Source organism: Ahaetulla prasina, chromosome 17 (genome assembly GCF_028640845.1).
Source record: "Ahaetulla prasina isolate Xishuangbanna chromosome 17, ASM2864084v1, whole genome shotgun sequence".
NCBI classification, from domain to species: Eukaryota; Metazoa; Chordata; class Lepidosauria; order Squamata; family Colubridae; genus Ahaetulla; species Ahaetulla prasina.
The window spans coordinates 1,361,289-1,377,151 of record NC_080555.1 but is presented as its reverse complement, the minus strand read 5'-3'; the positions used below and the strand labels follow the sequence as shown (position 1 = coordinate 1,377,151).

The window sequence follows — 15,863 nt, the reverse complement described above, 5'->3', positions numbered from 1 at the left end:
GTTGCAGCGAACTGATCAACTCCATCTTCGACTTTACACACAGCCTCTGTTCGCTCCATTTCTCCGAGAACGAAATTGCTCTTTTCACAGCCCTGGTGTTGATCAACTCAAGTAAGAACAAAGCTTTTCTGGTGGTGAAGTTAAACTTTTGCCATCTTGCTCTTTTGACTGCACTTCACTGCTGTGGGTTTGAGGAGGTTGTAGCTTTTTTAGTCAAAGAGAAAACAAAATTTAGTGGTGGGTTGTTGTTTTTTTTGCCTTTCCCCGCACAATTGCCTCTCCAAATGTCTTGTGTCTTCTTCACTCGACTCAAAAAAGCAAAAAGATTTTACACAAGAACTGGAAATGGATGGTTGGATTTACCAGCTGATCCAGGGGGGATATGCTACCGGTTCGCACGGGTTCAGGCAAACCGGAAGTAATAAAAGCTACCAGTTCGGGCAAACCAGTAGTAAAAAAAAATGCTACCAGTTCCTCCGAACCGGTATTTCCGATGATCAGCTGTGCCACGCGATTTGCGTTCTACCGAATCGAAATCGCATGGCACAGCTGTCCCCCCCCTCGCTGTTCTACTTAAGCCTCCTTTTTTCCGCGTAAAGCATACGTTTGGTGCATATTGTATATGCATGCGCGTGCAATGAACCGGTGGCAAAATGCGGAGGATTTCACCACTGAGCTGATCCTATAACATAATTACAAAGCTGCAAACCATTCATTTAAACCGTCTCTGAAGAACAGACGAATTAAAAGACTCGGTCGCTGCGCCATCTAATAATTAGCAGGCCTGAGAAAACTTTAAAAGAATAATTCAAAAGTCAGACGTCGTTTAAAGTCAACCAGCTGCTCCAGGAAAGCCGTGGCAGGATCAGGCCTCCCTGAAACTTCGATTCTGTGGCTCTGCGTGGTTTTAAGACTTTTATTTGCACAGCCTTAAAAATGTCAATCGCTTCCCTGTCTTTTTTATGATCTCTAAGCCACCCAGAGCAAAGGTGCAATTTTTTTACTACCGGTTCTGTGGGCCTGGCTTGGTGGGCGTGGCAGGAGAAGGATACTGCAAAATGCCCATTCCCACCCCACTCTGGGGCCAGCCAGAGGTAGTATTTGCCAGTTCTCCAAACTACTCAAAATTTCCCCTACTGGTTCTCCAAATTGTTCAAAATTTCCCCTACCGGTTCTCCGAATTGCTCAAAATTTCCACTACCGGTTCTCCAAATTGCTCAAAATTCCCGCTACCGGTTCTCTAAATTGCTCAAAATTTCCACTACCGGTTCTCCAAGTTGCTCAAAATTTCCGCTACCGGTTCTCCAAATTGCTCAAAATTTCCGCTACCGGTTCTCCGAATTGCTCAAAATTTCCGCTACCGGTTCTCCAAATTGCTCAAAATTTCCGCTACCGGTTCTCCGAATTGCTCAAAATTTCCGCTACCGGTTCTCCGAATTGCTCAAAATTTCCATTACCGGTTCTCCAAATTGCTCAAAATTTCCGCTACTGGTTCTCCAGAACCTGTCAGAACCTGCTGGATTTCATCCTGACCCAGAGTCACCTTATCCAGAACATGGGGAGCATATAAATTTAATAAATCGAAAGGGCTGCATCCCAGGTTGGCTGCAGATCCTAGGTGGGGGGGGGAGGGGAGGGGTGCCGATTTCCGTGACAGCTTTGCTTTTGCAAACGGAATGAGGTCCCAGCAGGTTTCTCCTTCTCCGTTTTGCAGATCGCCCGTGGCTGCAAGAGAGAAGCAAGGTGGCCTACTTGCAAAATAACCTTGAAGTGGCCTTCAAACAGATGCTGCAGAAAAATCACCGGGAAGGCATTTTGGCAAAAGTGAGTATCTGCCAGAGGAGGAAAGACTATAGAAGGAACAGAGTTGAAAGGGAACTTGGAGGTCATCTAGTCCAACCCCCTGCTCAAGCAGGAGACACTATATTAATTCAGACAAATGGCTTTCCAATATTTTCATAAAAACCACCAGTTATGAAGGCAAGCCGTTCCAGCGGTTAATTGTTCTAACTGTCAGGAAATTTCTCCTTAGTTCTAGCTTGCTTCTTTCCTTGATTAGTTTCCATCTGTTGTTTCTTGTCTTGCTTTCTGGTGCTTATCCAGTTTTCTGGCAGGAACAGCCAACACTCCGAAAGACAAGGGATTCAGGTAGTTCAAATGAGTATAAAGATTCACTGCAAGCTTTCTCCAAGAATCTGGCCAACTGACGGCTAAGGGGAAAAGAGCGGGAGATAAGAAAGGCATTCAAGATGATCTGGACTTAGATCTCTTGCAGGCATGCAGGGACTCATGACTGATGGTGTGTTTGACTCCTCCCTCAAGCTCAGCCTGGTCGTTTCCTAAATGGGGCACCTTCCAGGTGAGCCGGACAGGTGAGAGTGCCTCATTCTCTCCCACTTTTCTCTTTCCAGTTGCCACCCAAAGGGAAGTTGCGAAATCTCTGTTCCCAGCACGTGGAGAAGCTCCGTTCCTTTCGCCAGATGTACCCCATGGTCGTCCACGCGGTTTTCCCACCGCTGTACAAAGAGCTCTTCGGTTCGGACTCTGACCCACTGATCCAGGGGCCCACAGGGGAGTAAAACCCCCCCCCCGTCTCCCCACAAGCTGAGGACAGATCAGGCGTCGCCTCCCGGTCGCTGGAAGCCAGGTGCAAAAGGAAGAATCGGATCGAGGGAAGCCGTCAACAAGAGGGCGGGCAGGATGAGGAGTTGGTGATTGCTCGTCTTGTCCTCATTTGGGGGGCATCCCGCTTCTTCCTGGATGAAAAACAGGCCAGGGTCTCCTGTCCCCCCCCCCCTCAGAAGGATCCTTCAAAGTGCTCCCGTTTACGTTAAGGGTTTAGCTGCCACGGAGGCAAGAAGCAATAAGGGGGGGGAAATTATGCGACACAGACAAATCCACCATGATACGGTTTCGTGGGAAGGCAACGTCGGATGTCGCTGCCAGTTTTGGGCAAACCCTCCCCCCCCCTCCAAAAAAAATACCTCATTTGTGCTGTTTTAACGGCAAGAGACTCGGCCAAGTTCAAAAGAAATTTATATATTGTATGCATCGATAGAGAGAGAGAGAGATGGACAGATGCGGTTCTCTAAGATAAGATTTTATTTTTCTGCTAAGTTCTGTATTTGATAACCAAGGAATCCCTGTCTGTTGTTTTTCCCCCTTTCTTTCTCTTTGCGCTGTCACTTCGCCAGCTGGCCTCAACCTCTGCACTTGTGCAAAAGTGTGTTTGTCAGGATACATCTCAGCACCTTAGAACCTGCTTTGGAGTGACAATCCAGAAACCAAATTAGTTGGTTTGGCTTATTAGCAATTTCCCCAAAGCCAGCATAGTTTCCTTCGGCGATAGCAGCAGTAATAAAGTTTCCAGAACGCATAGAGCTTTCAGGAGCATCTGTATTGAATGTATTTCCTGGTTACAGGTAGTCCTCGACTTACAGTAGTTCACTTAGTGACCGTTCAAAGTTACAAGCGACTTACGACCTTTTTCATACTGAACAATCTTTGTAGCGTTCCCCAGGATCACGCGATTTATATTCGGAAGCTTGGCATCCGGTTCATATTTATGACGATCACAGCATCCCAGGGTCATGTGATCGTCATGTGACCTTCTGACAGGAAATATCAATGGGGGAAAGTCGGATTCACTCAACGACCGTGTTACTAATTTCACAACGGCAGCTAATTTCGCTTTAACAGCCGTGGTGAGAAAAAAAAAGTCATAAAATGGGGTTAAACTCGCTTAACAAATTTCTCCCTTAGCAGCATAAATTCTGGACTCGCTCCTGGTCCCGTAAGTCAAGGACAACCTGTATTAGAGAATCTCTTTTCGGATTGTTACGATCCACGCTTCCCTTTAGAAGCGTGGATCGTAACAATCCACGCATCTAAAGTTTTGGAAAAGCTAATTTTGCGCCTTCCCAGACATAAAATGACAACAAAATGTGCATTTTATCGGCAGGATCTGTTCGAATCTCAGGATGTCTATAGAATATCTGTATCTCTTTGGAAGATATATTTCGGAGGTCAATTTTAGGAAGCTAAAAGAGAGGAGGTGGGGGAAATGGATCTGTCATGGAGAAGTCGGGCATAAGCCACCAATCCTTGCCAGTTTAGCAGCCTAGCATTCAGACTAGCATTGGGTTGGTGTAGAAATGGAATTCATTTACCTTCCCTACCGGGTCGCAGCCTTCTGCGCATGTGCAGTAGTCGTGCATTACATCCAGGTGGGTGGACAGAGCCTCCTGAAGTCGCCGCTACAGGTTCGCGCGATCCGGACAGAACCGGCTGAATCCCACCACTGGGTTGATGGCTTTGGCCCGACTTTTCTGCTAAAAAAAACTGCACCATGTGGGAATTGACAGGACGACAATCCTGGACAAACCGCAAGACAATCCGTATCAGTCTGACATTTAAAAACCTTGCAGACGGTTCGGCTTGCAAAATTGAATTTAAGCTGCTCTTAGCTTTTCCGTCAAGAGCTTTTCCAGGTGATGCCACTCGCCATTTGCACAGAAAAATCCACTACGTTGCATCGGATGTACGTGGACGTAACTCGAGCCCTTTTTCTATTCTTCTAATCTTTTCCTTGGGTTTAAAAAAAAAAATGGTGAAATATTTAAAGAACGGGGATGGGGAAGGGAAGCTTTGTAAATACAGGTTGAAAAAGTTTTATTTTTTTTAAGCTAAGAGTAGAGAAGTTGGTCTTTAGAAAGCGTACGGTGGGAACTGTTTAGTATCCTTTTTAATTTAATTAAACCACGGTGCATATTGGTATGATGGTCGGATTTTATTTGCTTGCTGCTGGCTCTCTTTATTTTTTTTATTGCTATTATACTTGTTTTGGGTGGGGGTGGTTTCAGGTGGAAAGGTAACCGCTGAGCATTTGAAAGGCAACTGATCAAATCCGCATAAGGGCAGTTCCAATTTTCTGATCTATGGTTCTGGCAAACTGTCTTTTAATTATTCTGATGTCCGTTTGTGAGCTTTGGATTAAGTTGCTGAGATGGTCAAAATTCGGTGGCCACCTTGATATTACTAGAAATTAAATTTCAGAAATGGACACTTCTTGGCTGTAAGGGATATGCAAGATTAAATGTGCGATGAATAGAATAGAAATAGAATAGAATAGAATAGAATAGAATAGAATAGAATAGAATAGAATAGAATAGAATAGAATAAATTTTTTATTGGCCAAGTGTGATTGGACACACAAGGAATTTGTCTTGGTGCAGATGCTCTCAGTGTACATAAAAGAAAAGATACGTTCATCAAGGTACAACATTTACAACACAACTGATGGTCAATATTGGGAAAATAAAGTATCGCCCCTCCCCACACACACCTTGAAGCCCCCAGACCAATCTAGAAGACTGAATTAAGTGGGAAGATGGTACAAAACAGGTGTAGAAAGGGGAGTTAGACCGGGATTAGAACAAAACAGATCTAACGGATTTATTAGATATCATGGTGGTTACGTACAGGTGCCTAATATTTCCATAAATGATTTCCAAAGACTTCGGATCACCTAGCAAGCTGAGAATTTTGCAAGTACAGAATAGCAGGGCATTTAAGGGTTAAATGGAGCCTCCCTGTACAAGGGCAGAGTATCTGTTGAATGCCAGGAGGTGGAATCGAACACCGGATGTTGGATTTCCGTCCTAAAACACGACCCAAAAATGAAAACGTCTTTCTAAGCACTGATATATGTGTGCCATGGATAAATAGCACCATTTCTGCCTGATTCCCTATACAGGTAGTCCTTGTCTTATAACAATTCATTTAGTGACCATTTGAAGTTGCAAAAAAAGTGACTTAAAACTGTTTTTCACACTTATGTCCATGGTTAAGAATCTGAGATCGTTTGCTGATGATAGGCACGGGCCTAATAAAACAAAATTTACCCGTCTCTTAATGGCTTACAGCCTACAAAACCTTCGTCCCTCCATAAGGGAAACCGTGGCCATCACCAGCTCTTCTTTTCCAAAGGATTTTGTTAAAAATAATGGGGCACAAAGGTATTCAGCTGGTTCCGGCCGGTTCGCCTGAACCGGTAGAGGAAATCGGGGGTGAGCCCACATACTCGTCCCAGCTCTATGTCATCCTATTTTTTTTATTTATTTATTTTTGAGGCCAGGCACATGCACAGAAGTGTTGTGTCTTGCCCGCTCTCACCGCAGCCGGGGCCTTCTTATCTGCTTCCGAACGCTGAGGAATGTCTTAGTATGCCTCCTGGCCCCAGCCCTGGCTCCATGCCCAGATAGGCTGAGGAGGAGGAAGCACCTCCCGGCCCCAGCCCTGGCTCCATGCCCAGGCAAACGGAGCAACTAGACCCCTCCCCTCCCCCACAGCATGTGAGCCTGAGGGAGGTCAATTACCAACAGCTGCCGACTGGAGTGACCCTCGCTTCAGAAGACTGGATAGGCGGAGGCAACAGAAGGAAGGGAGGGGCAGGCCTTAATGAGTGCTGAATCATGGAGCCACACCCCATGGCCTATATAAAGGATCTGCTTTCTGGCATTCTCTGAGTCAGGCAAAGTCGAACATATCTTGCTGAAGTCACTTTCTGGTCTCCTGCCTGCCTTGAGGACTTTGGCAGAGCTGCAGAGGCACGCCTGATTCGGATTTCCCTGACCCGGCCGTCAGCGGAGGAGTGGGACACGACAGGAAGCCGTGCAGCCCAGAAAAGCACATGCGCAGAAAGCCAGGCGTGTATGTGGACGGCAAGCGCGCACTCACAATTGCAAACCAGTAGCTCCCCAGTGGTGGGATTCAAAAATTTTTACTACCTGTTCTGTGGGCATGGCTTGGTGGGCGTGGTATGGCTTGGTGGGCGTGGCAGGGGAAGGATACTGTAAAATCTCCATTCCCACCCCACTCCAGGGGAAGGTTACTGCAAAATCCCCATTCCCTCCTGATCCGCTGGGATTCGGGAAGCGGAGAATAGATGGGGCTGGGGAACAGTCAGAGACGGTATTTACCGGTTTCTCCGAACTACACAAAATTTCCGCTACAGGTTCTCCAGAACCGGTCAGAACCTGCTGAAACCCACCTCTGGCTGCTCCCCACCCAACCCTAAGTTGGAAACTGAAGGTTTGATCTTGGACTCTCAAGCCGATGGATACATTTCTTTTCGTTGGGTTGTTGGAATGAAAATCGGCGGCGGCTTCAGTTTGTGAGAATGTGTGTGTGGTTGTCCTGCTTTGCTGCTGTGTGTGCGCCGAGCAGCGGTTTAAAAAAACAACAACAAACACCCAGGAAGAAAAATTACAGAAAGTCGGGAAGGGAATGTTCTCCAAGGCAGAGATGACAGCCACAGAGGAGAGAGAGAGAGAGAGAGGACGGGAGACGGACTCTTAAAGCGATGTGAGCAGGTAAGCCGTTTGTTCCCTTTCTGAGCTATTTTTGAAGGCGTTTGCAGGTGAGGCACCTGCCTTGGGCAGCTTCTCTTCGGAAGTGAGAAAGTGGTGCAGCGTGGACGTTTTATTTCGTTCGTGGAAGGCGAGGGTGGGGTCATACTGAAAGTGTTGCAAAACCGCTCCTTTTGTCAAAAGAATAACGAGAGATGGAAGGGACCTCGGAGGTCTTCTAGCCCAACCCCCTGCTCAGAATAGAGGAAAACAGAGTTGGAAGGGACCTTGGAGGTCTTCTAGTCCAACCCCCCCTACCCCCCCATTAGGCAAGAAACCCTACACCACTTCAGACAAATGGTTATCCAACATCTTCTTTAAAACTGCCAGGGTTGGGGTTAGGACAGCTTGGCGTCTGAACATAACCCAGTTGGGGGTCTGGCATGCCGAAGCCCCAGGTTCCAATCCAGAAACTTGGGGGGGGGGAAGCTGCTGGGAAGTCAAAGGAAGGCTTCAAAGCTGGATGGCTCAAGGGAATAGAGGAAGGTAGGGTTTTGCACGGCTGGGATGTGTAGAATGGAGGTTGCCCATTGCAACTCTGCGTGATTGAGGCTTGGAAGGCTGAAAGATAAAGGAAGCTGTAGCCCCATTTTCCTTGTGCGGGTGCTAACGTAACACACAAACACCTACCTTATTTTTTTCCCCCACCTTCTTTTTAAAGAAACTATCCAGAGCAATGATTTTAGCCCACAGTTGTTCGCCACGTTCAGGGCGGCAACGGATGTTCTCTGCTCAATCAAAAATTAAAAAAATGAGTGGCTTTGGAAGAGTTAGAAGAGCAAATCTGGCAGGGCGAGACTCTCTCTCTCTCTCTTAAAATATAATTTTACTTTTTGGATTTTATTTTATTTTTTTAAATACAGGTTTATGGAGGAGTTTTGGGGAAGACGCAGCATTGAGCCTCGTTCCCATCTGGGGTTTCTTCTCCTCAAGAGATTTGTGGGTTATCAAACCCCCCATGCAGAGGGAAAACTCCTGTCAAGGCCACTCCTATAAGGGACCCAATATTTTATATATACCGGAGTTTATGAAGCTTTGAAATTTGAAGTTGTCCAGCAAGGTAGGTTCATCTATCTGCGTAAAATGTTACGGAGGGTTGGAGTTCAACCGGGTTCAAATCCAACAGGGATTTGTTCTAACAAGCAGATGCCCGTAGCGTTCGATACGGTGTCTTTGTGAGTTAAGCGGAGCGGCTATTTCACTCCAGGCTCCCCAATGAGGACTAGACGCTTGCGCTGACCCGGAGCGCAAAGGATTCTCCTTCCAGGATAAAACCAGGTCCTTCTTCGGAGGAAAAGTGAGGAAGGGAGTTGATTCTCAATTCATCGCAATTTTTTTTTTCATAAAGAGAAAGGGGGAAATTCTGATTTATTTATTTGTTTCCTCCTCTCTGTAAATCTGTGATTGCAAGGCTTTGGCGCCAAAGCCTTAAATCCCATTTAAGATTCATGGGGTGTGTTTATTATTATTATTATTATTATTATTATTATTATTATTATTATTATTATTATTATTATTATTATTATTATTTTCTTCTCTCGCTGCCTCTTCTTGGCCCACTTCGACTGCATTGGGTTAATTAAATGTTCCCATTAAGATGCAAATTCCCAGCCAGAGGCTTTGCGGGAGTGATCACACACACACACACCCCGCTGAAAATGTGCAAGGTGCCAATTTTGCATCACATTTTGTTCTCTGTAAAAGGGCGATGACCAAACAGGACTGTGAAGAAGAAGGAACAACTGCAAATTCTTCTCCAAAACCCTTCAGGTTATTTTCTTTCTCCCCCCACCCCATCTACGCTTCCCTTAAAATTGATTTTTTCCTCCCTCCCAAAAGCACCTTTCTTTCCTACTTCCTGAAAACCATATTTGCCACGTAGCACCTCCGGGATCTTCCCAGAGTGCCATTGGGCCTCCCAGAGGCCATCTGTCACACCCCAGACATCTCAAACCCAACGCTTGGCTCGAACAAACTTGGAGGGCTTTAGCAAGCGAGCCGTTTCACCTTCCTGCCCTTAAAACTTTGGCAATTAAAAAAAAATAAAATCCAGCTTCTTAAGCGGGCCTGTGAAAGCTTTCCCAAATCTTTTTATAGGTGCACTAAACACAATATAATAAAAGGGGGCTACGTTATTGTTAGGATTTGTGGTGGGGGAGAAGGGAGAGAATGAAAGTGGCTTACTTTTGCTGACTAAAATTAAGCCAGAAGTGTTCTTCACCTGAAGGCAGAAGTAATGGATGGAAACTTATCAAGGAGAGAAGCGACCTGGAATTAAGGAGAAACTTCCTGACAGTGAGAATAATTAACCAGTAGAATTTAAAATTTACATTTATATTCAGATGTTGTGGGTGCTCTATCATTGGAGGTTTTTAAGAGGAGATGGGACAATCCTTTGTCCGGAATGGTCTAGGGCAGGGGTCTGCAACCTGCAGCTCTGGAGCCACATGTGGCTCTGGAGCTGCATATGGCTCTTTCATCTCTCTGCTGCGGCTCCCTGTCACTCAAAATATGCGTCACAACCCCCAATGTGTGACACCTGCGGCAGGTGATTTATTGAGCTTTTTGACCGATCTTTTTTTTTTTTTTTTGGAGTGCAAAATGTTTTTATTGCACGCAGAAATAAAAATGTGTTTTCTCCGTAGCTGTTCATTGATTTCATAAATGCAACACGTTATAGTTGTTTTTTTTTATTCGTAGCATAAAGGTAAAAAAAAAACGATATATGCAGTGTTGTCTTCATTTTAGACGTGAAAAGGGTTTTTGTGGCTCCCGGTGTTTTCTTTTCTGTGGGAAACGGTTCCAAATGGCTCTTTTTGTGTGTTTAAGGTTGCCGACCCCTGGTCTAGGCTCTCCTGCTTGAGCAGAAGGCTGGACTAAATGACTTCCAAGGTCTCCTTCCAACTCTGTTATTCTGTATAATCTTAATTGTGGACAAGAAGTAACAGGTGGAAGATTATTAGAATTAAAGAGAAATGTATTGAATAATAAGGGCAATTAACCAGTGGAACATCTTGTCACCAGACGTTATGGGGGGCTACATCACTGGAGGTTTTCAAGAAGAGATTGGACCACCGTTTGTCTGAAATGGGATGGGGTCTCCTGCTCCAGCAGGGGGTTGGACTACAAGACCTCCAAGGTCCCTTCCAACTGTTTTTCTATTAAGCTTGTCTTAGCCTTTTTTTTTTCTATGGGATTAACATTTCAGTCCATGGGGGCATGGCCGCGCCAAAGATCCCCGAGCCCCCTAGATGTTGCCTTCTGGCATGAACCTCCAACCTCTCCTGACCTCTCCTGACCCCCCTCTTTCTCCATCTCCTGCCCCCCTCGGTTGCCCCGATAACATCTGTGTCCTTTGGCCTCTCTTGCTTTGCCACGGACGCCTCTTGTTTTAATGCAGCGGTGGGAATCTTGCCAAGGAGCTACTTAAAAGAAATTACTTCGCGCTGACTGGTTGGGATACGGGAGCTTTCTTTGCGAAGCCGTCTCAGCACGGACGGGCGATAGAAATCCAATGTTATCAGACGCATTCTTGCTTTTTATTCTGGGCTTTATGGTGGAGGGTATGTATCCAGGGGTGGGCTTAAAATTTTTTAGCATTTTTTAGCGAGGGGTTCTCCGCCTGGTTGCCCATGGTGGGCGTGGCCTCCTAGTTAGCCTCCTGCACCATTGCGGGGGGGGGGAGCGTTTTTGCCCTCCCCGGGCTCCCGAGGCTTTCCTTGAGCCTCCAGGAGCGCGAAAACGGCCTCCCCAGGTTTTGGAGGCCCTCTGGAGGCTGGAAATGGGACCATTTCCGGCCTTCCGGAACTTCCGGTAGGCCTGTTTTTAAACAGACACACATCGCCGAGCCTCCACACGAGCCCTGCACTTACCTGCATCCGAAATAGACTGCGTGGGGACTCCTGAGAGGGGCGGGGTGAGCAGGGTGGAGCCAGCCAGGAGGGGGATTTGGGGGCTCCCCGAACTGCACAGAATCTTAGGTTCTCCCGAACCCCTGCGGATCCCCAGCAGCCCACCTCTGTAGGTATGCAGTCCGTCATTCAGAATACAGCTGGAAAGGGCTTCCTTCGGAGGTCTTCTACTCCAACCCCCTGCTCAAGCAGGAGACCCCGAGACCATTCCAGACAAGTGGCTGTCTAGCCTTTCCTTTAAAAGCGTTGGAGCACCCGCAACTTCTGGTGGCAAGCAGTTCCACCGGTGAATTGTCCTCACCGTTAGGAAGTTTCTCTTTAATTCCAGCTGGATTAGGCTGCATCCGTTGTTTCTCGTCCTGCCTTCAGGTGCTTTGGAGAATAGGTGGAACCCCCCCCCTCTTCTTAAGACCCCAAAAGTTTCTCAGGTGTGGCCTACTTAAGTAAGAAAGCCCAAGATGGGGGGGAAAAATCCATCTTGAACTGCAAATGTTCCTTTCCAGATGTTCAAAATCCAGCTTCAATATGGTAGGTCTTCTTCTACCTGCCTGTTTGTTGATGCCTTCTAACTGTGGGTGCCTTTGTGTTGTTTAGCTGTTGTTTCAGGAAGTTCTCGAGATGTTGAGCAGGACCTCTTCACCGGATCTGCCGTCCTCTTGGTTGCAAGTCTTTCTGGGGATGATGATCTTGCTGGGATCTGGACAGAACTGCTCTTTCAGGTGTAAATGTTTGGTTCAGGAGAAAGTTGTCTTCTGCAACAGCCGGAATCTGACCACTGTGCCCATCAAGATCCCCCCGGATTCAGAATTCTTGGACTTAAGCCAAAACAGCCTTCGTACCCTATATCAGGGCATGTTCTCCCGTCTCCAAGCCCTAAAAGAGCTGGACCTCAGCTACAACATCATCTCCAACATTGAGCAGGGGGCCTTCAACGGCCTTCAGAAGATCATGACCCTCCGACTAGCGGGCAACAAGTTGAAGATGATTCCAGATGGGGTCTTCACAGGGCTGCCCAACCTCTCCGTTCTTGACCTGAGAGACAACAAGATCCTCGTCTTCTTGGACCACACGTTCAAAGACCTCTTCAGTCTTGGGAGCCTAGACATAAGGAACAATCCTCTGGTCTTGATTTCAGGTCAGGCTTTCCGAGGCCTCCAACATCTGAGGAGGTTCACTCTGCAAAAATGCAACTTCACCAGCCTGCCAACCGAGGCCTTGTTCCACCTTCACCATCTGGTGGAGCTTCATCTCAATGTTCTCGATCTCAGAGTCCTCCACAACTATTCCTTTCGGAAACTCCATAAGTTGAAAATTCTGGAGATCAACCAGTGGCCTTTCTTGAAAATTCTGGAGCCTCACAGTCTTTCTGGCTTAAACCTTACTTCTTTGTACATCGTCAGATGCAACCTCCATGATGTTCCTTATAGGGCCCTCAAGCACCTGGTCCATCTCCATCTCCTTGACCTCTCTTACAATCCCATCTCAAAGATCCGTGGAAGGAAGTTGCTAGATCTCTCCCGCCTCCGAGAGTTCCACCTTACGGGTGGACGACTGGCCACCATCCAGGCCAACGCGTTTGAAGGCCTCGTCCATTTCCGTCTCCTCAATGTCTCAGCCAACCATCTCCGGACCCTTGAAGAAAGGGTCTTCCACTCGGTGGGGAACCTAGAAGTCCTTCGGCTGGACCAAAACCCTTTGGCCTGTGACTGTCGCCTCCTTTGGATCTTGAAGAGACGACAGAGGTTGAACTTTGAGGCTCAGCTGCCCATCTGCGCCACCAGCTCAGAAGAAGGAGGAGAGAAGGTCTTCCATGACTTCTCCAGCGCTCTGGCGCACCACTTCACCTGTCGGAAGTCTACGATTGAGAACAAGACCTTCCAGAAAGTGGTCGTTCATGAAGGGGAGCAGGCCAACTTGACTTGTAGCAGTGATGGAGATCCACCACCCAGTATTTCTTGGGTGAACCCTCAAAACATCACCTTAGACTCAACCGGCAAAGGCCGTTCAACCGTCCTTCCTGATGGGACTCTTAAGATTCTATACGTCCTGCTTGAAGACAGTGGACTGTACCGTTGTGTTGCGAGCAACGCGGCCGGCAATGATTCTATGGTAGCTTCTCTCCAGGTTCTTGTCCCTCTGTTCAACCAGTCCCTGGTCTGGAAGGACTCCGGTCTGCGCAATAAAACGGCGATCTCCTCCCTCTTCTTCCTCCACACCAGCATCTGGCTGGGCATCTTGACCATTGGGATTGTCCCTTTTCTTTGCTCTGTCCTGCTCTGCTTCACCTTCATCTTCCTCTACAGCAGAGGCCGGGGGAACGTCACCCACCAGGTAATTCATGCCGAGACCCGTCCTTCCCGAGGTTATAAGGCCATCATGGGCCAACGAAGACCCTCACCCAAAAAGTCACAAAGAACCTCCCCCCGAAAACCGAGATGAACTCTTGAGGTCCTCCTGGTAGCAGCTCTTCAAGTTCCTTCTTATCCACCAAGAGGTCCAAGCAGATAAATTGAGGAGAGCTGTTTGAGAATTGCAACCATGTCTTTGGTTCGCCCCAATATACCCTCTTTCTCTCACCTGGAGTCACAGCTAGATTAAAAAAAAAAACTAGCAAAGGATTGAGTGACACCTCCCTTGCAATTTTTTTTAAAAAATAACTCAAATGCTCATCAAACTTTTTTTTCCCCAAGGAAATGACGAATAGGGAAATAATTCTGTAATTACAGGAAAAGAAGATATGGATTCAGATGTAGCCAAAATTCAGGGACTTTTGTCAACTCAGCCTGTTTATTAATAAATACATCCCATTTTTCTTGCACCTGAAACTTCTAGTGGTTTTTTAAAAAATTATTATTCCTAAACTACCCCTGTTGGGTTGCAGCCTGGAAACTTCCTTCTAATTGCATTAATCAGAGCAATTCTATTTATTTATTTTCCTCCAAGACTGTACAGAGCAGAATCCACTCTCTGTAAGGAAATCCAGCAGTTTTAGAGTAGTTGGAAGTTTGTAGATGTTTCTTTTTAATAAAAAAAAAAAGTCTAAAGGCGATACTGGCTGGGGGATTCTGGGAGTTGAAGTCCATACCTGCTAATTGGGGAAATCTAGGTGATGAAGTTCAAGCATCTAGCTATGGGAATTCTGGGCGTTGAAGTCCATGCATTTTGGGTGATCAAGTTCAAACATCTGGCTGGGGAATTCTGGGAGTTAAAGTCCACACCTGCTACTTGGGGGGTTCTGGGAGTTGGAAGTCCATGCATCTTGCTGGGGCATTTTGGGCGATGAAATTCATCTATTGACGGGTGGATTCACGGGGGAATTCTGGAAGTTAAAGTCCACACCTGCTAATTGGGGGATTCTGGGAGTTGAAGTCCCTGCATCTGGCTGGGAAACTTTGTGTGATGAAGTTCAAGTATCTGGCTGGGGAATTCTGGGCGTTGAAGTCCATGCGTGCGCTGACTGGGGAATTCTGGGTGATGAAGTTCCCCCATTGGCTGGGGAATTCCGGAAACTGAAATCTTAAATTAAACCGAGAAGCACCGAATTAGAGGATAGATCCCTGCTGCATGTGGAAAATTTAAAATTTTGCAAACAAGTCAAACAGCCCCTTGTGTGTATTTTGGCTTTCCAGAAAGTGTGCAAAGGTGGGTTTTGAGGAGGGGTTTCAAGGGGTCTCCTATAAGTATTCAAGGAAGGTAATTTATGGATAAAGGGAAGCTGAACAGACTATAGAAGAAAGGAACCTGTCAGAACCTGCTGGATTTCACTCCTGGTTTGAATTCTCCCAGGCCAAGGAGGGGAAATTTGAGGAAGAAAATTTGCCATTCTTGCAAATGTTAAAATTGCTGGCTGAGAAAAAAAACCACGAGTTGGCTTGGTTTCCATCCTTGGTGAACCCGAGGAAGGGGCTTAAAAAGCTGAGTGTCCCGGCGAGGTTCAACGTTCATCCCAGCCAGCAGCTGCTTAGAAAATTGGGTGGGTGGGCTACCATGACGACGTTCAGGAGGAGGAACAAGGGGTTCTCAAATCGGCTTTAGAAACCACTCCCTCTCCTGGAGAAAGGCAAGGCGCTTCCGCCTGAAAACAAGCATGACACAGCAAGAGGTAATTGATCCAAAACAAGCGGTTTATTTGGGCTGAAACACACACACACACACACAATTTCAGCCTGGGGTCTCCCATAAGCGCTCTGCAGGAGGAGAGGAAGACGGGAAAGGACTTGAAAAAACGAGAGAGGGAGGGAGGGAGGGAGGGAATTGAAAAAGAAAGGGAAGAAAGGATGAAGGATAGAGAAGGAAGAAAGCGGAGGAAGAAAAGAAGGAAAAGGAAAAAAGCAGAGGGAAGGGAAGAAATGAGGGAAGAAAAGCAGAGGGAGGAGGAGGGAATTGAAAAAGAAAGGGAAGAAAGGATGAAGGATAGAGAAGGAAGAAAGCGGAGGAAGAAAAGAAGGAAAAGGAAAAAAGCAGAGGGAAGGGAAGAAATGAGGGAAGAAAAGCAGAGGGAGGGAGGGAGGAAATTGAAAAGGGAAGGGAAGGTGGGAAGGAA

General features: G+C 46.8%; 2 protein-coding genes across 8 annotated transcripts in view; both read left to right on the top strand.

Moving 5' to 3' along the window:
• RORC (RAR related orphan receptor C) overlaps positions 1-4,774 on the top strand; it is a 43,181-nt gene extending 38,407 nt beyond the window's left edge. For all 5 annotated transcript variants that reach the window (XM_058159788.1, XM_058159787.1, XM_058159786.1 and 2 more), the window contains 3 exons: positions 1-111; positions 1,715-1,824; positions 2,412-4,774. In XM_058159788.1, coding sequence (XP_058015771.1) covers positions 1-111; positions 1,715-1,824; positions 2,412-2,579 — 389 coding nt within the window. In that variant the 3' untranslated portion in view covers positions 2,580-4,774. The remainder of the gene's footprint in view (positions 112-1,714; positions 1,825-2,411) is intronic.
• Positions 4,775-4,904: 130 nt separating this feature from the next.
• Positions 4,905-14,118, top strand: LINGO4 (leucine rich repeat and Ig domain containing 4). Of its 3 annotated transcripts, XM_058159785.1 has the most exons (3): positions 4,905-8,469; positions 9,114-9,179; positions 11,915-14,118. In XM_058159785.1, exon 3 carries the CDS (start codon positions 11,939-11,941, stop codon positions 13,757-13,759), a length of 1,821 nt encoding a protein of 606 aa, XP_058015768.1. In that variant the 5' UTR covers positions 4,905-8,469; positions 9,114-9,179; positions 11,915-11,938; the 3' UTR covers positions 13,760-14,118. The 3 variants fall into 3 exon arrangements, with proteins under 3 accessions (XP_058015768.1, XP_058015765.1, XP_058015767.1); XM_058159782.1 differs by having other exon boundaries at positions 4,905-7,373; positions 8,273-14,118; XM_058159784.1 differs by lacking the exon at positions 9,114-9,179.
• The last annotated feature ends 1,745 nt before the right edge of the window (positions 14,119-15,863 follow it).